The sequence below is a fragment of the Lactuca virosa genome, chromosome 4 (assembly GCF_052849685.1).
Source record: "Lactuca virosa cultivar CGN04683 chromosome 4, Lactuca_virosa_CGN04683_v6, whole genome shotgun sequence".
Taxonomy (NCBI): domain Eukaryota; kingdom Viridiplantae; phylum Streptophyta; class Magnoliopsida; order Asterales; family Asteraceae; genus Lactuca; species Lactuca virosa.
Genome location: NC_136429.1, coordinates 412,960,533 through 412,986,750, shown reverse-complemented (window position 1 = coordinate 412,986,750; position 26,218 = coordinate 412,960,533). Strand labels below are relative to the sequence as shown.

Here is a 26,218-nt window from a genome sequence, read left to right as displayed (position 1 = left end):
ATTGACACACGCATTTATAGAGAAAAAGAGAGGGAGAGACCATCGATTTAGGGGCATTGAGGTGGGAGGTCGAACCAGGCGCTCTGGAAGGAGAAAGTGAAGATGCACACACCTAAATTAGAAATTAAATGGAGAAGATGATGGTAAATTCCGGATTTACTCTAAACATCTGGTCAACCAACAAAAAATCGACAAATATAGATTAGAGGAATCTATTACCTGGATGAGAAAACGGAGAAGATGATGGCGATTTCCAAATCTGCTCAACATTTGGTCAAGAAACAAAAAGACCCGTCAACACCGTTAAAGATGCATAGCATCGCTACCACATGGTGGTGACTACGTTTGATGGTGGTGGTGAAATTCAAATTATGGTGGTAGATGGTCGCGTTTAGGGTTTTTATGTGAGAGAGAGAGAGATGATGGAGAAGTTAGAAGAAGGATTCCAGCGGAAGCAGCCATAATCCAGAGATATTGGCCGAAATCTCAGTATCCAACATAGACTCCATCAAAGGAGGGACGGATGAATTATTGTATGCATCAAATATGAGTACATTCGGTTATAAAATTTGGACTATTTTAAATATAATATTATTTTAGTCGTATTTATTTGTACTTTTAGCTTGATGGTTTAAACGTCTTAAAAAATAATATTAATATATTTCATCTATTTATAGAAATAGTGAGATTTGTTTTATAAGATAGTAAAGATATATATTATTGAGTTTTGAACACATTAAAACATAAATCTATAAAATCTACAAATAAATAAATAAATAAATAAAAATAAATAGGATCACCTAAGTTTCAAACATGTTAAGCCTTTTAGAATTATTAAATGACTTATCTAAGTGAGTTTTATATCTAATTAAATACTACAAGGGATGATACAACGAAACTATCAAATAAATGCTAAAGTAAAATTTTCAAACATGAAGAACATGATTCAAACATGTTCTTCATGTTCGAAAACCTATTTTTCAAGATTAACCCGAACGGGAAGCTTTAAACCGCTAAATATATGGAGAACGAGCAAGAATATTTATCGTCCTTGAGCAGGTTCGAAAATCAGTTTTGGGGAAAGGGCCTTATATATGGCAGACAACTTAAAAGGAGTTAAAAAATAAAACTTTCAAATTTGGCGATCATGTTGTTTTTTTTTCAAAAAAATTGGATCATTTTGTTATACATACAAAAGTGGAGTTGTAGTTTTGGTGATTATAGCTTATATTATTCCGTTGGAGCCAAAGATAGTACCTCAGAACATCTTTGATGAAAGGTTGTTTGAGAGATTATTACGTTGGATCCAAACATGATGCTTAAAGCATCAATAATGCGATGTTGTTTGAGAGATCAAATATTAATAAGCAAACTAAAAAGTGTTTTTTTATTATTTGAGTGAGTTGTTTTTTGGGTCAATAATGCGATGTCATATGATTTTTGTATTCATTTTTATATATATATATATATATATATATATATATATATATATATATATATATATATATATATATATATATATATATATATATATATATATATCCTTCATAGACATTAAACACATAACGGACACGCTATCATGCTCTTTGACAACAATCCTTCTGTCAAAAACTCTTACTAAGGTTGCCTCATGCCAGCCCGGCTACATGATGGTCGTGCTGCACATCTGCGATCATGTCACCATGCGACAAAGCATTGGCTACAGACATCAATAGTAGTGCACACACCACTACTAATATTTCTCGTGAGCAAATCATGACTCACAACTCAGGCAGAAAAGAGAGAAACGACCCTCCAATAAGCATCACCGCTCATACAAGGGCTTACATTGATGTCCCATAAAAGCTATGCAATTATCGCGGTCTAAAATCTTATAGCGGTCACTTGCCGTGATTTAAAATAGCGGTTCTCACGGTGGGATAACGGTGGGATTGCGGTTTTTAAAAATTATATAAATAATCACAAAAAGTAACTTGTTTACAAGTTAAAACTATAACCTGTTGCACACAAAGAGTTACAAATTAAATACATAACTGAGGTTTGATTACAATTACAAATTAGATGCATTAACCGAGGTTTAATTACAAATTAACTGAGTTTTTATAACTCTGTCTGTTCCAACTTCTTTCCATCTAGTTTCTTCCGAGCTCTGATTAGGTTACAACGTTAAAGAAAGGAGATTGAGATTATAATATTACAAGTTGTGGGTTAATCCATATTAAAGTACTTATTTTTCTTTATAAATCTGTATAAAAAGCCCAAAAAATCAAATAGCGGGAAAAAACTTGGATACCGGTATTGAAATATCGGTTAAATAGCGGCCGATATCGGCGATAATCTCGGCTCCGATATTTCAGAACGCTATTTGAAACCGGGATTTTGCAAACATCCGCGAAACACTATCCCACCGAGATCTCGACGCTATTAACTTCCCAACATAAAAGCGAAACCTCCTACAGGTCATACTATGTATGACCACACTCATCGCACATGTAGAGGTATCACATACTCACTTAACTCACTCTCGCTAAAACCTCCAGAAAACTAAAAGATGTAATTACATGATCGGTGCTGAAACTTAACTTTTAGTTAAATTTTTAACGGTATTAGCCACAAAGATTTATAGTGCAAAGCTTTTCAAATTTATGAACCACTGAGCACAACAAATTCCTTATAAGAACCATCTGTGATATTTTTAGTAAACTATAGAGACCATTATTGTAATTTGTCCATTTTATTTGATAATGTTTGAGGTAAAGTTTTTTGGCAAAGCTAATTGCTATACATGAGTTCGATGAGGATGTTTTAATACACTATTTACTAAAGTAATACGTTCCCTCTTTTATACTGATTTTAACTCCATGGAATAAAATAAAATCTTACAATGCTATTTTTCTCAAAAAAAGCTAAACTTTAAATTTCATCATAATTTAATTCAAGATTTTCTCAATCTTTAATTTATTTGTGTTAGTTTTTATATTCTTTTGTTAAATTATATTCCATGGTTAGTTGTATTCTGTTACACTATAAGAGAACAACGTATAAATACATCTCAAGTAAAAGTAAGAAACCAAGAAACCATTCTATTAATTCTCTACCTTTCAATCTCACTTCACTACATTACACAATTGCTTACCTTCAAGGGCAAAACAGTCTTTTAAGAAAATTTGAACCAAAGACCGATACGTATCCGTGAAAGTTCTATAATGATCCACATGTGGGGTCGATTTGAAGTTAAAAGTCGTGACCTTTTTTCCTAATTTCTTTTGGTGTTCAGCAAATGATTCTATTTTATGAAATGGAATCACCTTATCAGCTGTGCTGTATAGATACAGCTGTGGATGAGAAGGCTGGTTTTCTGATAGAGTTGATGTTACTTCTGTCAATCTCCTGTTACATACAAAAATAAAAAGCAGAAAATAGCAATGTACTTTAGTCTTAATAAAAAAAAAGGTGAAGAAAAAAAAGCAACACTTACTTCTTTATATCTGGTAATTGAAGGAGATAAGCAAAGAACTTCTCAAATAATGTCAGAAGGAAGACCTCAATGAATTCAAGTTCTTTATCATCTGAATTGACATTTTTTACTTCCATTGTTTCAGAGGAAGAATTAACTGCAGAGCTTTGTTTTTTAAGCAAAGCTGTAGTGAATCCAGCTGCCCATACCTTAGGATCAAGCTCTGGGTCTCCTCCAGAATCAACAACACACCCTTTGATCTTATCCAGTAGCTCTTGTCTACCTTGCAATTTGTTCAGAATAGAACCATAGCTGTAAAGAATTGATTATATAATCATGTCAAGCTTGATCATAGTGATTCGCTGATGCCCATTTAATGGAAATGAAAGAAATTTGTATCAGAATTGAATGAATTAACCTACGCAAGCCAACCAGTGTTACTGAAGGTATGAAAGATCAAGAACCGGTCCCTTCCATCGTTCTCCTTCTCCTCCAACCATGACACAAGCTCGTCAGTCAATACTGTAACTCTTGACTCCAATTTCCTTCCCCAATGGAAACCAAGCACATCGTTAACTGGAGCAGGAAGCGTAACAGCATCCATACCAAACAGGTTATACATCTCAGCGTACCTCCTCAAGTGCTTTTGCCTCGATCCTAGCCAGCCTAACACCACCACCGTCACATCCGCCCGCTTATCCTCGGGAAGAAACCCTAATTCTCCGCCATTTACCCGATCAGCGAACTTCCATTCAAAAGACTTGTCGTTGTGGCCCGATAAAATGCGAGCAAAACGATCGGCGGAGATTGGAGTATTGACATTTGATGGGAACGAAGATGGGGTGAAATGAGAGGGTTTCCAATTGGGGAAATGATTGCGAGCGTGAGAATTAGGGTCTGAGAGTGAGAGAGTAGCGAGTGTGGTGAAGGGTGAGAAGACGGGTGGTGACGGGTGCGGGGAGAGTTTCAATGGATGGCAGTTAGAATGAAGGATTGTATTTATGGAGTTGCGATTGGTGAATTTTATCAATGATCTGCTGATTGAAGCTTCCATGGTGGAAGCTGTGGGGTTCAGGGCAATGATGAAATGGGATTGAAGATGATTGAGGAACAGCCGAACAGCTGATGAAGAAAGAAACGAGTATTTGAGGAATCAAGAACCAAAGATGAATAAATTGGCTGTACTCAACAAGATTTTTGAAGGATTCAACGGGAAGATCTCCTATGAGCTCACTCCTTGATTGCCTTGCAGAATCTTGATGAAGACCCCAAGGATTCCTTCGGGATCGACGAGGGAACGAGTTCATACAATAAAAATAATTTTATGCTTTGATTTTATACAATAAATTAAATATCTTCTTCTTTATTTTCTATAGGTTATAGATAGGTTGTTCACAGTGCGGTTTTGAGTCAAAACCATAAACCGTACTGTATATGCGGTTTGAGTTTTTTTTGAAGCCGCAAACCGCACCACGAAAGTTCTAAACCGCGTTAAATGGTGTGGTTTGATGCGGACAGTTTATGCGCTTTGAGCGCGTCAAAACCATAAATCGTACTGTATATGCGGTTTGAGTTTTTTTAAAAGTCGCAAACCGCACCACAAAAGTTCTAAACCGCGTTAAATGGTGTGGTTTGATGCGGACAGTTTATGCTCTTTGAGCGCGGTTTGTGCGGTTCGATACTTCGGTGAGTTGTTTAATTAATAAATTTAACAAACCAAAACATTCCGGCGAATTTAATATTATCTTTTGAAAATCCAAAAAATTTAGGTTGATGTTCTTAATTGTGACAGGAAACGGATAAAAAGTACCCACAAAAATTATTTGAGATTATTTGCTTTGTGTGTAAGTTTACTACTTTAGTTAACTAATTCTATAAAACTTTTTATATTTCTTCCTTCCATGTTCGACATAGCAGTAGCATTTTTACTAAGAAATCTTAATAACTTAACTTGTAAATGTGATTGCTACAATAATCATACAATATTCATTATGATTATAAAATACAATAAACGAACTTCTTTAAGAATATATATATATATATATATATATATATATATATATATATATAGAGAGAGAGAGAGAGAGAGAGAGAGTGAGAGAGAAAGAGAGAAAGAGGTAGGTTCAAATCTTTCTCTCATCTATTGTGTGCTAGAATACACCAATAAGAATTAAGTAAAAATCAAATGCATATTAAATAATATCCATACTTATAATTCATTTTTATGGAAACTAATTAAATTCGTTATTAATGTCAACAATAATATTCTTTCAGAATGAATTCGTATCTAGAATAAAGAAAGTGTATTCTTGCAGAATGAAAGTGTATTCTAGTATAATATACTCTCATTCTTCATATTCGATGCAAATTTGTTGTATTTTAAGTGTCTGATTCCTGAAACAAAAAACGAACTCATACAAAAAAGCCTAGATGCGAATTAATTCTAAAAGAATGTTATTGCTAATATTAATGACGAATAAAATTTAGTTTCCATAAAAAGAGAATTATAATTATGGATATCATTTAATATACAAACAATTATGGAAATCATTTAATATCTATCTTTATTTAATTAAATAATTATTTAATTTTACTATATTCCTATTGGTGCATTTTAGCACACAATAAATGTGAGAAAACACATTAACCTAGCCCTATATATATATATATATATATATATATATATATATATATATATATATATATATATATATATATATATATATGTTCAATTCAGAACAATTTTGGATTTGAGAACATTTTAGAACAAAATTAAAACACACTTTAGTTTTAATTAAAAGAGGGGCCTAGTCCATCAACTTTACTTATTCACGCAAAAAACCAATGACACCCAACTCCGATCTTGCCTTCCGCCCAACACCGTCTCCTTCCGCAAATCACATCGACACCATCAATCACTACCAGAGATAACCACTGTTGGGAAAGCATTTTCTGTAGGTGGTTGTATCATGGAGTATTGGAACCATGTTGCTTCGTTTCAGCCTTGCAAGTGTCGTATGTGTTATAGTTAATCATGAGACGTAATTAGACAGGTAACAATCTGAATTCGATGCTTGCTAAATCTAGTTTGAAATTCACCTGAATATTCATTAAGATGCCATAATTTCCTATATATTTCCATTTCATCTCACTGTATAAAATGATAACAGAAAATCAATTGTTAGGGCATCTATAACGTTTTAAACTTTTCACAAAATTTTCTTTAGTTTTTAATTATTAGTGGAACAAAATGAGAATTGGTGGTGATGAAGTTGGTGCAATGTCAGAATTAAATGATATAGTAACATAAGTACTCATTTTTTTAAAGTTGATTTGCATTGCCTATCAGGTGTTCGATGAAAGTCCTCTAAGAATATATACATCTTTCAAGGTAGTTAGGTGTTATTATGTCTATATATAATTTAATCCCAAAGGTCTGTTTTTGTATTTCATCTTTGTAGCCGTTTTCATGAACCACCAAACTATCCTTTATATTCACAAATGTTTTTGTGTTCACAATGCTAATAAATGGATGGAATGGAAGTATCTACAGATGTTTTTGTCTTTAAGTTGGATTTTGAATTAGAAGTTGAACATTTATTAACGTCATTGTAGAATTTTATTACGAACTTGCTTGTTCTATTTGAAAATTTCCATTATGTTTTCATGTTGTTGATGTATTACGAACTTGCTTGTTCATTTGCTTGGTTTTGTGAAGAATTATGCATACAGTTGGATTGGATTGTTTTTATTGAAAATATTAAGCTTTAGGGGCTGGATTGGAGTCTATTAGAGAATTGATGATCACTGTAGATTGTTTGCACACAAGGTGTTTGTCATATTGTCTGAAAGAACCTAATAAGTATGAAAGTGACATTTTATTTGAAAATCCTTAACTTTGAACCCTCATTAAGCCAAACATTAAGGCCCTTAGGTTAAATTGAATTTCACATCTCTATAGCCTAATAAGTAACCAACAATCATGTTAAAAGTGATAAACTTAAGGCTTAACCATTAATTCCTTAATAGAACACCAAAAGTGATTTAGAAGCTATTATGATCAATTTTCCCAAATCTGTCCTCCAAATTCTAAAATTTGTACAAGTCAATACGAACATCTAAAAATCATGAGACTTAGTTTTCTGGAAATATTAGTGTGTCTACTTTCTTCAAACTTTGAACCACATTTCGAAATTTCAACTCCTTGAGGGGTAAAATTGGCAATCTTCTCAGGCTGGTCCATGCTGTCACAAATTTCATGAAATGTTTTCAAAAAATCATAATAAATTCATCAGAAATCCAAATGCCAAAATTCCAAAGCCTATAGTTAGATATGGATGTATAGTTTCCTATATATAAAGGGACTGATGTAATTCTTAGCATATTGGTACAGTTTATTCCAAAAGTGTTGAGTGGTCCAGAATGTGACAGCTTAAAGTTTCTAACTTGTAAATTTAATATAAAATCAACCAAAAATCATTAAAACGAGATATTTATATTTCTGAAAAGATAAAAGGGGAAAATTTACCAATATTATTTTATCTAAATTTAAGAATGGGTTGAAAGGTAAGAAAACAGATCCCAAAAAGAGCACTACAATCAAAGAGAAAATAAGAAAATATATACATAAGTTTTATAAGAGTAATACAACAAAGCACAAGCTAAATAATGTTATAATTGTTGTGTGGGTTCTGGAAAAGGAAAGGATCCATCTTGGTCACGCTAGCTTATTTTCAAGTTCAAGGAGGTGAGTTACACTAAGTCTCCTATTATGTGTACGTAATCACATATGATTTATGTGGCTAAGATTCATTTTCACGTTCTCGATTCAATAATTGTTTTTTCCACTTTAATCATATGTGATTAAATACATTTAATCAGATGTGATTATATTTTTCTATTCACATATGATTTTATTTGGAAAAACGAATCTTGTCTATATAAATTATATTTGATTAGATACATACAATCACATGTGATTATATACACGATAACAAATATTGAACCAAGAACACGAAAACAAATCTTTATCCAAATTAATCATATATGATTAAATACATCTAATCACATGTGATTATATGAATCTAATCACATATGATTTTGTTGGATTAGTGTCTGTCACACCCCAAAACCGAGGTGGCTGTCACATCCCTGTACACCTAAGGGTACATTATTGAAGTAGCGCCTCACAGTATCGTACAATCTAGTTTACATGTAGTGTTGTAGTGTTTTACCATAGTGAAATCCGTATGTATATCGTATGTAGTGATAATTACAGTTATGAATACCATGATATTGTAGTGATGTATACTGTAAACTATTTTTGTCTTAGTGCATATGTTTAGTAATGAAAGTTTTTGCACTTGTTATGTTTAGAAAAATCCCAAACTATACCGATTATAGTTTGCATGTATAGTGTAGTGAATATCGTGTCCGGAAAAACTATGCAATTTTAGTGAAAATGTCCCTTATGCTCAACACAGTACAAAAGGGTTAAAGTATGAGAATTGCATGAGTTTTATACTTGTTATAAGCTCTTTGTATTAATTTACAAAAGCATTTATGGTTTAGCTTGTATTCCCCCTGAAAACGTTATAAAACCAGTAAAAGTGTAGGGGTATGAACTCACAGTTTGGCGTGGGATTCGAGTGTAAGTTGCTAGGAATTGCTGAGTGTCAAATAAAACCTCGGGCACAAACGGATCCTATTTAGCATGTAGAAGTACATATATGTATTAGGTGCAGGCATAACACTATTTGTTATGGAAAGAACCACCTTAGGGACTAGGAAACACTTAAAACTAAGTATTAATATCACATGTGATTGAAGAGGGGAGTTTGCGGCCGTAATCAGGAGTGTACGGTCACGGGTTTACGGTCCATGGGTTTACGGACTAATGACCTTACGGTCATAAGGTTTACGGTCTAATGACCTAACGGTCATAGGGTTTACGGTCAATGGGTTTACGGTTCATGGGTTTACGGTCCATGGGTTTACGGCCCATGAATATACGGTCATTGAAGGGTGTATGGTATAAGGAGATACACTAGACCGTAAACACCTTTTGTTCATGGAAAACTGACGATTTCAAGGCAAAACTCAAGAATCCTTACTAGATATAAGTATAAGAGGATGATACTTACAATTTGAAGGCCAAGAAAGGTGTTTTCGGTCCAAAACACTAAGGTGTTCTTGAGGATTCTTGAAGATAACTTGAAGATCTTGGAGGAAACTCGATGAAGGTAGAGAGAGAGTAGAGAGAGAAAGCCTTTGAAGTGTTTAGAGTGTGAAATGAAGGCCAAATACTCTGTATATAGGGTAGAGTTCTCGCTCAAGGGGGGGTCCACCTGACCGTAAACGGGTTTACGGTCTACACGAGTTTATGGTCGTAAACTCGTCCTGACCGTGAACTCGGTGATTTTCGAGGAAGTTTCAAGTTTTTCGCGTGATTCCTGGTTTATTCCGAATCGTATAAAATACATATTATTTATTTAAAACTTAAGGTCCTTCCCAAATTAATAAATTTGACGGAATTAAATAAAAACCCAAATTTTATTAACGGAAACTGGGTAAGGATAACGGGAAAAGTTTCGGGTTGTCACATCATCCCCCTGTTAGAGGGAATTTCGTCCCGAAATTCGAACATAGAATAAAAATCATGAATTAGGAAAGAGATGCGGATACTTCTGTTTCATCTGTTCTTCGCGCTCCCAAGTGAATTCATGTCCCCGCTTGGCATTCCAGCGAACCTTCACTATTGGGATGCGACTTTGTTTCGTTCGTTTGATTTCTCTATCCATGATTTCGACCGGTTCTTCCATAAAGTTATGGTTCTCGTTGATTTCAATCTCATCGAGAGGGACCACAAGGGTTTCGTCGGATAAGCATTTCTTAAGATTCGAAACGTGGAAGACAGGATGAATGTTGTTAAGTTCTCGGGGTAGACGAAGTTTGTAGGCTACGGGACCGATCCTAGCGAGGATCTCGAAGGGTCCTATGTATCTTGGATTTAGCTTTCCACGCTTTCCAAAGTGTATCATGCCCTTCCAGGGTGAGACCTTTAGCAGAACACAGTCTCCAACCTGGAACTCCAAGGGTTTTCGTCGTTTATCGGCGTAGCTCTTTTGTCTATCTCGTGAGGCCTTCAGTGTTCTCAGATTTGTATGATCTTTTCTGTGATTTCGCGGATGATTTCTGGATCAGTGAGAGTACTGTCGGGGACTTGACCTCTGGCTAGCTGCGTGTCACCCACCTCAGCCCATCACAGAGGGGATCTGCACTTACGGCCATAGAGGGCTTCAAACGGCGCAGCCTTGATGCTGGTATGGTAACTGTTGTTGTAGGAAAACTCAACTAGAGGAAGGTGAGCGTCCCATGACGTGCTAAAGTCAATGACACAGGCTCTCAACATATCTTCCAATGTCTGGATTGTTCTCTCACTCTGTCCATCTGTCTTTGGATGATAAGTCGTGCTCATATCCAACTTAGTTCCAAGAGCCTTCTGTAGCGATTGCCAAAATCTTGAGGTGAACCTGCTATCTCGGTCGGAGATAATGGATACAGGTACACCATGAAGTCGGACTATCTCTTGGATGTTGATTCGTGTGAGTCTCTCCATTTTGAAGTTTTCCTTTATCGGCAGGAAGTGGGCGGATTTAGTCATTCGGTCGACAATTACCCAAATGACGTCGTGCCCACTCGGAGTTCTGGGTAACTTAGTGATAAAATCCATGGTTATCCTTTCCCACTTCCACTCAGGTATTTCCGGCTGCTGAAGTAAACCTGAGGGCTTTTGATACTCTACCTTCACCTTAGCACAAGTCAAGCACTTACCCACAAAGGTAGCAGTTTCTGATTTCATGTTTGGCCACCAATAGAGTTATTTGAGATCCAAATACATCTTATCTGAACCTGGGTGAACGGAGTACCTAGTCCTGTGAGCCTCATTCATGACAACCTCTCTGTACCCGCCGAAGTTTGGGGTCCAGATCCGGTTCATAAAATAGTACACTCCGTCTCCCTTGATCTCTAAGTTCTTGTCCATTCCCCGCAAGGCTTCATCCGTCACTTTTTCTGGTTTCAAGGCTTCCAGCTGAGCCTCTCTGATTTGCGTGGATAAATGGGAATGAATAGTCATCGTTGATGCTTTCACCTTTCGCCCTGAATGCTCCTTCCGACTGAGGGCATCTGCTACCACATTGGCCTTGCCAGGATGGTAGCGGATTTCGTACTCGTAGTTACTGAGTAACTCTACCCATCGCCGCTGTCTCATGTTTAGCTCCTTCTGATCAAAGATGTGCTGTAAGCTCTTACGATCGGTGAAAATGGTGCACTTGGTTCCATAGAGATAGTGCCTCCAGATCTTTAACGCAAAGACCACTGCTCCCAACTCTAGATCATGAGTTGTGTAATTGACCTCGTGCGTTTTCAGCTGCCTCGAGGCATAGGCGATAACCTTTACTCGTTGCATGAGCACACAGCCTAGGCCCTGATTGGATGCATCACAGTAGACAACGAAGTCCTCCGTCCCTTCGGGCAGGGACAAGATAGGTGCACTGCACAGGGCCTGCTTTAATGTTTGAAATGCAGTGTCTTGCTTGGCTCCCCAACTAAAGGTTACACCTTTCTGTGTCAGGGTAGTTAAGGGCTTAGCGATTCTGGAGAAGTTCTGGATGAACCTGCGATAGTAGCCTGCGAGACCCAAGAATTGTCGGATTTCTGTGGGTGTCTTTGGTGCAGACCAATTCTCAATCGCTTTGATCTTGGAAGGATCCACGTGTATTCCTTCCTTGCTAATCACGTGACCAAAGAAAATTACCTTCCTGATCCAGAACTCACACTTCGAAAATTTCGCGTATAGCTTCTCTGCCCTTAATGTTTCCAACACCTGCCTCAAGTGCTGTTTATGATCATTTTCACTCCGCGAATAGACAAGTATATCGTCGATGAACACGATCACGAACTTGTCTAGGAAAGGGCGGCACACCCGATTCATCAGATCCATGAATACCGTCGGTGCGTTGGTCAGACCAAAGGGCATTACTACAAACTCATAGTGTCCATAGCGAGTTCTGAATGCTGTTTTGGGCACATCATTCTCGTGAACCCGCAACTGATGGTACCCTGATCTTAGATCTATCTTTGAAAAATAGCTGGCTCCCTGAAGTTGGTCGAAGAGATCGTCGATCCTGGGTAAGGGATAACGGTTCTTGATGGTCAGCTTGTTCAGCTCTCGGTAGTCAATGCACATCCGAAAGGATCCATCTTTCTTTTTCACGAATAAGATCGGAGCTCCCCAGGGTGAGGAACTCGGCCTTATAAATCCCTTGCTGATCAGCTCATTGAGCTGGCTGGATAACTCTTGCATTTCTACTGGCGCTAAACGATAAGGGGATTTAGCTACAAGAGTAGCTCCGGGGATTAAGTCGATACGAAACTCGACTTGGCGCTCGGGAGGGATTCCTGGGAGATCTTCGGGGAAGACATCAGGAAAATTGCAGACTTTGGGGAGATTCTCGAGGTCTTTAACTTTTTGTGTCTTATCAACGACGTGTGCTAGGAATGCATGGCATTCCTTTCGCATATACTTTTGGGCCTTGATGCATGAAACAATACGAAGGTTCGAGCTAAGCTTATCTCCGTAAATCATTAGGGCTTCACCAGAGGGAAGATTAAGACGGATAGCTTTCTCGAAGCAAAGAATATCAGCACGATTGGAGCTCAACCAGTCCATGCTGATAATGAAATCGAAGCTCTTGATGGATATGGGCATCAGGTTGATGGGAAAGGAGTAATTATCTCGGGTAAGGGTACAGCCTATGAATATGTCGTTAGTACTCTCTTTCCTTCCGTTAGCCATCTCGACGGTGAATGTTTCAGTTAAAGGTTGGGATTTACATTTGAGTAGATTCTTGAATGCATGACTAACAAAACTCCTCTCCGCACCAGAATCGAAAAGAATGCATGCATAAGAGTTGTCAAGGAGGAACGTACCCGTAACAATGGTAGGATCAGCGACTGCTTCCTCCTGGCCCATTGCCAGAACTCTTCCTGTATTGCCACTAGTTGTTGCTTTGGGGCAGTTTCTCCTGAAGTGCCCAGCCTCTCCACATCCATAACAGGCTTGACCAGCACCCGCTCCCGGAGCCTGGTTGATTGGTTGGGCTGGTATCTTGCAGTATCGAGCTGTGTGTCCCTTCCTTCCACAGCTGTTGCAACTCAACTCACGGCAGGGTCCGTGATGATGAAAGTTACACTTGTTGCACAAGGGTAGCTTCCCAGCGTAACCACCGGTAGAAGCTTGGGTGGTTGGAACAGCAGGTGGAGTAGCAGCAGGAGTAGTAGCAGCATGAACTGCCACTGTTTGTTGTTTCTTGGAAGGCTCCTGTGAAGACCGGCTCTTCTGCTTGTTCCAGGATTTCTTCTTCTTCCCACCACTTTCCTTTTGTGGCTCAGAGACAGATGCCACCTCATCTAGGTCGACTCCATGATCGATCAGAGTCTGCGCCAGGCACTTGGCGCTATCAAATGTAGTCAGTCTAGCAGCCAAGATGTTCCCTTTGGTTGGGGCCATCAGCCCCCAGATGTACCTCTCGATCTTTTTTCTTTCCGGGGTGACCATTCCAGGACAAAGGAGAGCCAGATCACAGAATCTAGCAGTGTAGGCAGCGATGTCAGATCCCTTCATCTTCAGATTCCAAAGTTCGTGCTCTAACTTTTGCACCACGCCCCTCGGGCAGTATTCAGCAAGCATGAGTTCCTTCAGTCTTTCCCAACCTATGGCATTAGCCACTGGCAGGGTTAGGGATTTGACTTGACCGTTCCACCAGGTCAAGGCTCGATCGGTGAAGGTGCAGGCGGCGAACTTCACCTTGTTGGCTTCGGAACAGGCGCAAATTTCAAAGAGGGATTCGATCTTCTCGAACCATCGAGTCAGGGCGATGAATCCTCCGTTTCCGTCGAAGGACTTGGGCTTTGCAATCATGAAGTCCTTGTAGGAACACTCCTTTTGTTGTCCCTGACTTCCGTCTGGTCTTTGAGGGTCGGTTCCACCTCCAGCCCCTCCAGCGTTCACTTGTGCCATTGCTGCAGTCACGGCGGCGGTAACTGCTGCCTGGAACATGACGGGGTCGAACTGAGGGGGTGGTGGTGGTGGCGGAGTGTTGTTCCTTCGGTTGGACCTTCTCTCGAGAGGCATCTTGTTCTAGAAACAATCAGGGAGAAGATAATGGTAAGTCCTCAAGATATATGAAACAAAATATATCTCATCCTGATAATAAAGTGTTCTACCAAGCGACACACAATGAAAGGTTACTAATGCAAGTAAGTCATCGCTATGGAACAAACAGGTAGCAACACTAGGAATGAATCTCCTCACTGAATTTGGCTCTAACAAAATACTCCTATAGTATTTTATGATGAATGTTTTTGGTAAGTTTTAGGCCTGCTGTAACACCACCGTCATTCCCAAGCACATGTTGGTCATGTCTTGACTGAATATAGTTGATCAGGCTATATTCACCCTAAACATGATTTCATAACTGCCCAGGTTTAACCGCAGTGTCCCAACATCCAAATATTTTTTTTGTTTTGTTCTACTAATGACACCAATTTATGTTATGCTTGCATGCTCGTCTACCTTTTATAAAAATACTTATATTTTTGAAAGTATACTTTTAGTGTAGAGCACTTAGGCCCCTTAGTGTTTATAGTTGTATACCACGTAAGGTTCGGTATACTAGTTCGCTATAAACAAGGGCTTTGATACCAATCTGTCACACCCCAAAAAACCGAGGTGGCGGAAACATTTTGGGGTGGAGGACGTCATGTATAGCATCACAACCAATGTATAATAGCAATCATAGCAACACAACCATTATAGTGAATACTTAAATAAAAATGTTTACATCAATTTGGAATTGTCTGAACTTGTTTGAATTACATCAAATAGTTTGTATGAATATAAGCATAAACTCTTATTACTCCAACTCTTCAAAAATCCAGCAGGTACCTGTCTACTGATTTGCTGAGAATACAAGCAGTTTGAAAATATCAGCATAAAGCTGGTGAGTTCATAAGCAGTAGTTTGTAATGAAAACTTGTTAATGAGCTTGTAAAAGTGTTTGTATAGTTTCAAGAAAATCCGATATTTTCTTTAGTGAGAATGTAGTGTTATCAGTTCTGTAATAAACCATGAATATCTGTATGTTTCCAAGAAAATCCGATATTTTCTTTAGTGAGAATGTAGCGTTATCAATTCCGTATAAAACCATGAATGTTCGTTACTGAAAACTGTAGTGATATGCGAAAATACTACCTTATGTGACTAGCTAAGGCTAATCATGAAGTATAAGTATTTTGTATGTGAAACCTTTGCATAATCAGTTCTGTTTGAAAATCCTGGCTTTAGCCAGTATACGTAGTGTGTATTAGTTCTATTTAGTATAAATAAAACTGTTGAAGAGTGTCAGGTTGTAAACTAAAGGTGATTTATACATAATGTGAATCGTATAACCATGCTTGATATGACTAGAGACCTTTCCAACGTACTTCAGGCATTGAGTTAAATGACATTTGTCACCCCAGGCATGCCTGCCTAACTGTAGCTAGCAGTTCAAGTGTGGGATTGTCAGTCCCGAATAGATCTATTCACAAATCTCACGCTCTCCCTCCAGGAGACTCTGGTTATACTATGATCGGATTTATCCCTGTACACCTAAGGGTACAGTATTTAAGTAGCGCCTCACAATATCGTACAATCTAGTTTACATGTAGTGTTGTAGCGTTTTACCGTAGTGAAATCCGTATGTATATCGTATGTAGTGATAATTACAGTTATGAATACCATGATATTGTAGTGATGTATACTGTAAACTATTTCTGTCTTAGTGCATATGTTTAGTAATGAAAGTTTTTGCACTTGTTATGTTTAGAAAAATCCCAAACTATACCGATTATAGTTTGCATGTATAGTGTAGTGAATATCGTGTCCGGAAAAACTATGCAATTTTAGTGAAAATGTCCCTTATGCTCAACACAGTACAAAAGGGTTAAAGTATGAGAATTGCATGAGTTTTATACTTGTTATAAGCTCTTTGTATTAATTTACAAAAGCATTTATGGTTTAGCTTGTATTCCCCTCCTGAAAACGTTATAAAACCAGTAAAAGTGTAGGGGTATGAACTCACAGTTTGGCGTGGGATTCGAGTGTAAGTTGCTAGGAATTGCTGAGTGTCAAATAAAACCTCGGGCACAAATGGATCCTATTTATCATGTAGAAGCACATATATGTATTAGGTGTGGGCATAACACTATTTTTTATGGAAAGAACCATCTTAGGGACTAGGAAACACTTAAAACTAAGTGTTAGAATCACATGTGATTGAAGAGGGGAGTTTGCGGCCGTAATCAGGAGTGTACGGTCACGGGTTTACGGTCCATGGCTTTACGGTCTAATGACCTTACGGTCATAAGTTTTACAGTCATAGGGTTTACGGTCCATGGGTTTACGGTTCATGGGTTTACGGTCCATGGGTTTACGGTTCATGGGTTTACGGCCCATGAATATACGGTCATTGAAGGGTGTACGATCTAAGGAGATACACTAGACCGTAAACACCTTTTGTTCATGGAAAACTGACGATTTCAAGGCAAAACTCAAGAATCCTTACTAGATATAAGTATAAGAGGATGATACTTACGATTTGAAGGCCAAGAAAGGTGTTTTCGGTCCAAAACACTAAGGTGTTCTTGCGGATTCTTGAAGATAACTTGAAGATCTTGGAGGAAAGTCGATGAAGGTAGAGAGAGAGTAGAGAGAGAAAGCCTTTGAAGTGTTTAGAGTGTGAAATGAAGGCCAAATACTCTATATATAGTGTAGAGTTCTCGGTCAGGGGGGGTCCACCTGACCGTAAACGGGTTTACGGTCGTAAACTCGTCCTGACCGTGAACTCGGTGATTTTCGAGGAAGTTTCAAGTTTTTCGCGTGATTCCCGGTTTATTCTGAATCGTATAAAATACATATTATTTATTTAAAACTTAAGGTCCTTCCCAAATTAATAAATTTGACGGAATTAAATAAAAACCCAAAATTTATTAATGGAAACTGGGTAAGGATAACGGGAAAAGTTTCAGGTTGTCACAGTGTCTAAGTCCATAACTATAATTGGTATGTACTTGACCCGAGAGTAGCATGGTCCATTTGGGTTGCATATCACCAGGACAATTTGATAGGATGGACTTTTGACAAAAGGATATTCATGATTTATTAATATATTATAAGTTCTAATATATTAATATGAAATCATATTATTTAATTAGTATTGATCAAGAATTAATTTGGAATTAATTTTGTGACCAAAAGAGACTAATTAAGTATATGGGGATTGATTGTGTAAATCATTCATTCTTATAAAGTGGGCTTATGATCCATAATTCTTTATGTTGGGCTAAACCCATGTGGTGACCCATGGATACTCCATGGAGGTTAAAACCCATGGAGCCTAAGGAATGTGGAAAGTCATGCACATTAGGGTTTGCATGGTGTAACCCTAGTTGTGCCACACTATATAAGAAACCCCTTGGTTGGTGAAATTGGTGCTAGAGAGACTAGAGTGTTCTAAGAGAGCCATAACCGATTTGTGTACACCATACTCTCTCAAAAGTCATCCTTTGTCCAAAGGTGTGTTGTGATTCCATTTGAGGCATTCACACTATTGGTGCTAAGTTATTTGTAACACCGGGTTCATGGTATGATTTTATTTAAGTTTTTATCCTAATTTTGCCACGAACTCAGCGAGTCTGCGTCCCGACTCGCCGAGTAGCAGCAGGGTAGACACGGGATTTGAGCGGTGAACTCGGCGAGTCGATGCATGGACTCGGCGAGTCCACCTGTCTAAAGAAACTCTATTTCAGACATTACACCCTATTTTACCCATTCCAAAACACCCATTTCGTCCCATTCTCTTCCAGAAGAACTGTAGAGCGAAACCCTAGCCCATTTTGATCCTTGTGAGTGATTTTGGCTTGGTGAAGGAAGTTTGAAGCTTAGAAGAAGAAGGAGGAAGTTGGAGGGTGCAAGGAAGTGTGGTAGATCCGAAATCTACCCTGGGAGAAGCTCCTAACCAGGTAAGAAAGCTCCTTCTTGATCTTTAGTATAATAGATTCCTTTTTTGTCCCTTAGATGTGGATTTCAAGACCTTAAACCTCCCAAACTCCGTGTGTTTATACCCTAGGAGCTTAGATTTATGGTTTGGAACCATTGCATGTCTCAGTTTTGGCCAGAATGGGTGAAGAGTCGAAGGGTACTCGGCGAGTGCCAAAGTGCACTCGGCGAGTTCCATGAAGATGGCCTTAGAATCGGCGAGTTGGATAAACAACTCGGCGAGTCCTATGAAGATTGTCTGGTACTCGGCGAGTCGTTCTTCAAACTCGGCGAGTCCCTTGAATATAGCCTTGAACTCGACGAGTTGTTCTTCCAACTCGGCGAGTCATATGATCAGTCACTAGGATAGGAAGGGTTTAAGTGTAGGAGGTCCAACCCTCCGTAGTCGCACGTGGAATTAGCAATTTAACGTGTAACTATAGTCCCAGAATCTCCAAATCTCCAAGGTTGATGTTCTGATGGAAGATTGGAGCGATTTGTGAGATCTGTTCGTCGGACTCGGCGAGTCACCCCCTTGGACTCGGCGAGTCCAGTCGCGGGTTTGTTAGTTGACCCCGTCTAGCGAGTCAGGCTGACTCAGTGAGTGGGAACAGGGACCCGATGAGTCAGAGTCGGGCTAGACATAGAAGGACTCGGCGAGTCGCCATATGGACTCGGCGAGTCCAGTCAATCAGAAGGTTGACTTTGACCAAGGAGTTGACTTTGACCAGTCATTTGACCTTAGGGGTATTTATGAGTGCCTAATCCATGTTGACGGATTTATAGCCGGAGGGATTACCGGTGCGGCAGCCACGCGTAGTCTGAGCAGGTTTTCGGCAGCTACTCTCGAGGTGATTTTTCTTCCAGTAGGGACGGGTCTAAGGCACCAAGGCCGGCCCGTATAGACGATATGTTAGTATCAGAGTGTGGGCGGGGCCCGTATCTCATAGCCGAGTTTGATTGTGTTATATGCCAGTATGATAGAATTGCTTATACTTGTTGTCTGTGTGATACTTGTATGTTATGGTTTAGTAGCGGAGTGTGGGCGAGGCCCGTATCTCCATGGATAGCAGAGTGTGGGCGAGGCCCGTATCTCTATGGGTGTGGGCGAGGCCCGTATCCCTTAGTTACTCATTATATGATTGCATGGTATGTGGCATTATGGGGGAACTCACTAAGCTTCGTGCTTACGTTTTATAGTTTTGTTTTCAGGTACCTCTTCAGCTAGGGGACAGGAGCCGGCGCGGTAGCGGCATATCACACACTCTCATGTTTTCCGCACTATGGATTTTCTGGGATGTACTCTGAATATTTTACTATGATGTTACCGGTTCTCAGACATAAATTAATATTATCAATGTTTTGTAACGATGTTTTTATGAATTAACCTAATTTAAAAATGAAATTTTTAGCTGGTATTTTTGGGATGTTTCAAGTTGGTATCAGAGCCCTGGTTTGAGGGATTCGGACACACCTTCGGGGGTGTCTGGACTCAAATCGAGGGATTAAAAGATTTTTATAAAGAAATGATTTTCTAAAGACTAAGTAAAAGGGGTTTCTAAAAAGAAAAAGGTGTGTGATGTGCGCGACCGGCCGAGCTCAAGTAAGTTTTCCCCAAAGTACCCATACAAGTTTACGTTATGATTATCAGTTTCAGTTTCAGTAGAACATCATGCTAGAATAGGACTAAGGATCTAGGAATGATGCCTTATGTGCCTGCTTTATGTGTTTCGGCTTTTTGAGAATTGCATGCTAGTACAGGTCAGTCAGTATGATAGCCAGAGTAGTATATACTTGATTATGTGTACTCAATACCCGAATGCTGCTTGCTTTGTGCTATTAGGAGTTCTAGTCGTCTTTCACTAACTAGTGAACGAATATGCTAAGTTACATATTGCAAGGATTAAATAATTTCAGAAGGTTGGGTCTAGCCCTATTTCGCAGCTCTTGTTTGAGTCCAACCGTTGTAGGGAAGGACCTCTCATTCGAATAATTATCTAGTCTGAGTAATATGTAATAGTATTCGCGAGCTAGTTAGGGAAAGAAAGCAGGGACTTCTTGTGCAGCTGATGGCAGAGAGTGGGATGGCGATTACTTAGGGCAAGCCTAGGGCGAGAGTAGCACGAGAACCGCAGTATTAGTAGAAAGGACTTGGTTGAGTTGAGGCAATTCTTGAGGAAAGTACGGATAGACGTGGAAGGTAGTATGGGCCCGTACTACTGAAAGCGGAGGATCCGTACTCGATTCAAAAAGGGCCGAGACGAGACCGGGGACTTGTGATATGAATGTGAGCCTCGTTAGTGGAATATAGTATGATGGTGGTTATGCTATGTTTTGCAGTATGGTGACCACACGACAGGGAGCGGGAGGCTCAGGCTCAGGATCAGGATCGGGTTCGAGATCAGGGTCCGAACCAGTTGATGAGGGTCTACGCGAGTTCATTGCGTCAGAGATTACCAGGGGCATCCTTGAGTCGACTCCCATCATCTTCGGGTCGATCAAGGAGGGTATTGTAGAGTTGATGGAGGATCGTCTCAGGGCGTTCAGGAGTGATATGGCGGCTAGCCAGTCAGGACCACGCACACTGTCCTTTAAGGACTTCGGGGGCAGTGGTGCATCAGATTTCCATGGTGCGAAGGACCCCATTGCTGCCAGACGATGGATTGCAGACCTTGAGTCTGCACAGCTGATCAGCTTCTGCCCCGAGGGGTCGAAGGTACGATTTGCAGCAGGGTGTCTACGTGACAGAGCTAGAGATTGGTGGGAGTCGGTTTGTGACTCTTTGGGAGCCGCGGCCATTGAGGCTATGACATGGCCGGACTTTGTGACACGATTTAGGGCGGAGTCCGCGCCTGCGGTGGAGCTCCAGCAGTTGGCACGGGAGTTCTTGGATATGAGGCAGACGACAGAGACAGTGGCGGAGGTCACTGCCAAGTTCCGGGAGAGGGCGTTACTGGTGCCCCAGTATGCAGGTGATGAGGATATGAGGAGGACCCGCTACCCTAGATTCTATGATTGCTAGGGCGAGGGAGAGGGAGATAGATCTGGAGCACATCCGGAAGAGGAAGGCAGAGGAGGGACAGACGGTAGGGGCTTCGGGAAAGAAGCCCAAGGGATCAGATGGTAGGTCGAAAGGCCATTCAGGACCGGGCCGCTGCAGGAAGTGCGGCAGGTCGCACGAGGGAGCGTGTAGGTTAGGATCGACAGGCTGCTACAGGTGCGGCAAGACGGGACACTTCAGCAGGGATTGTACTGCCCCTGCTCCGGTTATTCAGACATCTGAGTTGCTGTGTTTCCACTGCAACCAGAGGGGCCACAAGAGGGCCAACTGCCCCCAGTTGACAGCAGCAACGCCAGTACAGGCGCCAGCTCCAGCGACCCTGCAGATTACAGATGGCCGGCAGGGCAAGGCAGAGGCTCCGGTGGTGAGGAGCCAGGCATTTCAGCTGACAGCCGAGGAGGCACGCGCTGCACCCGATGTGGTGACGGGTATGATTTTTTCCCTCTGACCTATTTATATGAGATTTATGATATTGATATGTGCTCTGTGTATATACGTTTAGGATCGTTCCATGTGAACGGTATTCCAGTCCAGGTGTTGTTCGATTCGGGGGCTACACGATCCTTTGTTTCTCTTGCACTTAGCAAGAAGTTTCCTGAGTCCTCGGGCATGTTGGATTGCCCTTTAGAGGTCGAGATTGCGGACGACCGGTCGGTGCGAGCATCAGGGGTCTTCCGAGATTGTGTGTTAAGGTTGTTCGAAGAGCGGTATTTGGTTGACCTAGTTCCCATTCCATTGCGGGGAAACAAGGTCATTATTGGTATGGATTGGCTGAGTCCCAATGGGGCAGTGATAGATTGCGCGCAACAGTTAGTACGAGTCAGAGCCCCAAGTGGGGGAGAGTTAGTAATTCAGGGTGAGAGATCACAGTGAGGACCAGCCTTCTGTTCGGCAGCGAGGGCAAGGCGTTACCTTCAGCAGGGTTGCGCAGGATATGTCGCATATGTCATGGACACTCGGGAGGCGAGTAAGGCGACGGTGGGCGATGTGCCCGTAGTACGAGAGTTCGCGGATGTATTCCCCGAGGAGCTGCCTGGGATACCTCCAGAGCGACAGGTGGAGTTCAGGATCGACCTAGTCCCTGGTGCGGCTTCGATAGCCAAGGCACCGTATCGGTTGGCTCCTCCTGAGATGCAGGAGTTGTCTACACAGCTTCAGGAGCTGTTGGACAAGGGTTTCATTAGACCGAGCAGTTCACCCTGGGGAGCCCCGATTCTGTTTGTGAAGAAGAAGGACGGGTCGCATCGGATGTGTATCGATTATAGGGAGCTGAATAAGGTGACGGTGAAGAATCGCTACCCACTCCTGAGGATTGACGACCTCTTTGACCAGCTTCAGGGAGCATCTTGGTTCTCCAAGATAGACTTGCGTTCAGGGTATCACCAGGTGAGGGTCAGAGAGGAGGATGTGCAGAAGACGGCATTTCGGACACGTTATGGCCACTATGAGTTCGTGGTGATGCCTTTCGGGCTCACCAATGCTCCTGCCGCGTTCATGGACCTCATGAACCGCGTGTGTAGACCGATGTTAGACCGGTCGGTGATAGTATTTATTGATGATATCTTGGTTTACTCCAAGACGTGAGAGCAGCATGAGGAGCATTTGCGGGAGGTTTTGGAGACCTTGAGAAGGGAGAACTTGTATGCTAAGTTCTCCAAGTGTGAGTTCTGGTTGCGCGAGGTGCAGTTTCTTGGGCACCTTGTCAACCAAAACGGGATTTCGGTGGATCCGCCAAGGTGGAGGCCGTGATGAGATGGGAGGTTCCGAAGTCTCCATCTGAGATTCGGAGTTTCCTAGGATTAGCTGGCTACTATCGGAGATTCATCCAGGATTTCTCCAAGATAGCATTACCCCTGACCAGGTTAACGAGGAAGGATGTGGTCTTTCGTTGGGGGCCTGAGCAGCAGGCAGCATTCGAGACACTGAGATAGAGATTGTGCGAGGCGCCAATCTTAGCCTTGCCAGAGGGCATGGAGGATTTTGTTGTATATTGCGATGCGTCCATCTCAGGTTTGGGCGCGGTATTGATGCAGAGAGGGCATGTCATCGCCTACGCGTCGAGGCAGCTGAAGCCTCACGAGGCGAACTACCCGACGCATGATTTGGAGTTGGGGGCTGTTGTGTTCGCCCTCAAGATTTGGCGTCATTACCTCTATGGGGTTCGCTGTACGATTTACACGGACCACAAGAGTTTGAGGTACCTCATGGACCAGCCAAATCTGAATATGAGGCAGCGTTGGTGGCTTGATGTGGTAAAGGATTATGATTGTGAAATCCTTTATCACCCGGGGAAGGCCAACGTGGTGGCCGATGCGCTTAGCCGCAAGGCGGCGCCGATCAGGGATATTTGCATGCGGATGACAGTGGTGACTCCGCTTTTGGAGCGGATCCGGGAGGCTCAGCAGGAGGCTATAAAGGAGGAACATCGGAAGAGTGAGCGGATTGTGGGACAGGTTTCCTCCTTCGACCATGACAGCAGGGGATTATTGACATTACACCGCAGGGTGTGGGTTCCATACCTCGGAGGCATGCGCCAGGTTCTGATGGAGGAGGCGCACAAATCCCGGTTCTCCATTCATCCAGGGGCAACGAAGATGTATAGGGATCTTCGTCTGGACTATTGGTGGCCCTGCATGAAGCGGGATGTAGTATGGTACGTTGAGTGGTGCCTGACCTGCAGGAAGGTCAAGGCCGAACACCAGAGACCACACGGCAAGATGCAACCGTTGGATATTCCACTGTGGAAATGGGAAGACATCGCGATGGATTTCATCATCAAGCTTCCCAGGACCGCGCGGGGAGTGGATTCGATATGGGTCATCGTCGATCGATTGACCAAGAGCGCCCACTTTATCCCGATTCAGGAGAGCATCTCGGCCGAGAAATTTGCCGATATCTACATCAGAGAGGTGGTGGCACGGCACGGGGTGCCAGTTTCAGTGATTTCGGATAGGGATATGCGGTTCACTTCCAGGTTCTGGAAGAAGTTTCATGACGAGCTGGGTACTCGTCTGCATTTTAGTACAGCCTTTCACCCGTAGACGGACGGCCAGAGCGAGCGGACCATCCAGACTCTGGAGGATATGCTGCGGGCGTGTGTTTTAGACTTTGGTGGTAGCTGGGATACCTATCTTCCTTTAGCCGAGTTTTCATACAATAACAGCTATCACGCGAGTATTGACTGTCCTCCCTTCGAGATGTTATACGGGAGGAAGTGCAGGACCCCGATATGTTGGGGCGAGGTTGGACAGAGAGTCATGGGGAGCACCGAAGTAGTGCTCAAGACGACAGAGAAGATTCAGCAGGTCCGGAGCAGGCTTCAGGCTGCTCAGAGTCGGCAGAAGAGTTATGTCGGTAAGCGCCGATCAGACCTGGAGTTCCAGGTCGGGGATATGGTTCTCCTGAAAGTGTCGACGTGGAAGGGCGTCATCCGATTCAGGAAACGGGGCAAGTTGGGTCCCAGGTATATTGGACCGTTTAGGGTTGCAGCCCGAGTGGGCAAGGTGGCATATCGGCTGGACCTGCCAGCCGAACTCAGTCAGATCCACAGCACTTTCCACGTCTCCCAGCTGCGGAAGTGCCTGGTGGACGATTCAGCAGTGGTACCTTTGGAGGACATCCAGGTTGACGACAGCCTGAATTATATCGAGCGGCCTGTGGCTATCCTAGACCGGAAGTCGAAGGAACTGAGGAACAAAAGGGTGGAGCTGGTGAAGGTGCAATGGCAGCATCGGAAGGGCTCGGAATGGACTTGGGAGCCCGCGGATGAGATGATGGAGCATTATCCGGAGCTGTTCCGGAAGGGAGCTGCAGACTTCGAGGACGAAGTCTAAAATAAGTGGGGGAGATTTGTAACACCGGGTTCATGGTATGATTTTATTTAAGTTTTTATCCTAATTTTGCCACGAACTCGGCGAGTCTGCGTCCCGACTCGCCGAGTAGCAGCAGGGTAGACACGGATTTGAGCGGTGAACTCGGCGAGTCGATGCATGGACTCGGCGAGTCCACCTGTCTAAAGAAACTCTATTTCAGACATTACACCCTATTTTACCCATTCCAAAACACCCATTTCGTCCCATTCTCTTCCAGAAGAACTGTAGAGCGAAACCCTAGCCCATTTTGATCCTTGTGAGTGATTTTGGCTTGGTGAAGGAAGTTTGAAGCTTAGAAGAAGAAGGAGGAAGTTGGAGGGTGCAAGGAAGTGTGGTAGATCCGAAATCTACCCTGGGAGAAGCTCCTAACCAGGTAAGAAAGCTCCTTCTTGATCTTTAGTATAATAGATTCCCTTTTTGTCCCTTAGATGTGGATTTCAAGACCTTAAACCTCCCAAACTCCGTGTGTTTATACCCTAGGAGCTTAGATTTATGGTTTGGAACCATTGCATGTCTCAATTTTGGCCAGAATGGGTGAAGAGTCGAAGGGTACTCGGCGAGTGCCAAAGTGCACTCGGCGAGTTCCATGAAGATGGCCTTAGACTCGGCGAGTTGGATAAACAACTCGGCGAGTCCTATGAAGATTGCCTGGTACTCGGCGAGTCGTTCTTCAAACTCGGCGAGTC

At 41.8% G+C, this 26,218-nt stretch overlaps 1 protein-coding gene across 1 annotated transcript; it reads right to left on the bottom strand.

Annotated features, from left to right (window-relative positions):
* Positions 1-3,057: 3,057 nt before the first annotated feature.
* LOC145108917 (alpha/beta-Hydrolases superfamily protein) lies at positions 3,058-4,778 on the bottom strand. The gene is made up of 3 exons (XM_079046002.1): positions 3,880-4,778; positions 3,479-3,769; positions 3,058-3,390 (listed from the first exon to the last, which is right to left on the bottom strand). The coding sequence occupies exons 1-3, from the start codon at positions 4,509-4,511 to the stop codon at positions 3,108-3,110; spliced, it is 1,206 nt and encodes a 401-aa protein (XP_078902128.1). The 5' UTR covers positions 4,512-4,778; the 3' UTR covers positions 3,058-3,107.
* Between the last annotated feature and the right edge of the window lie 21,440 nt (positions 4,779-26,218).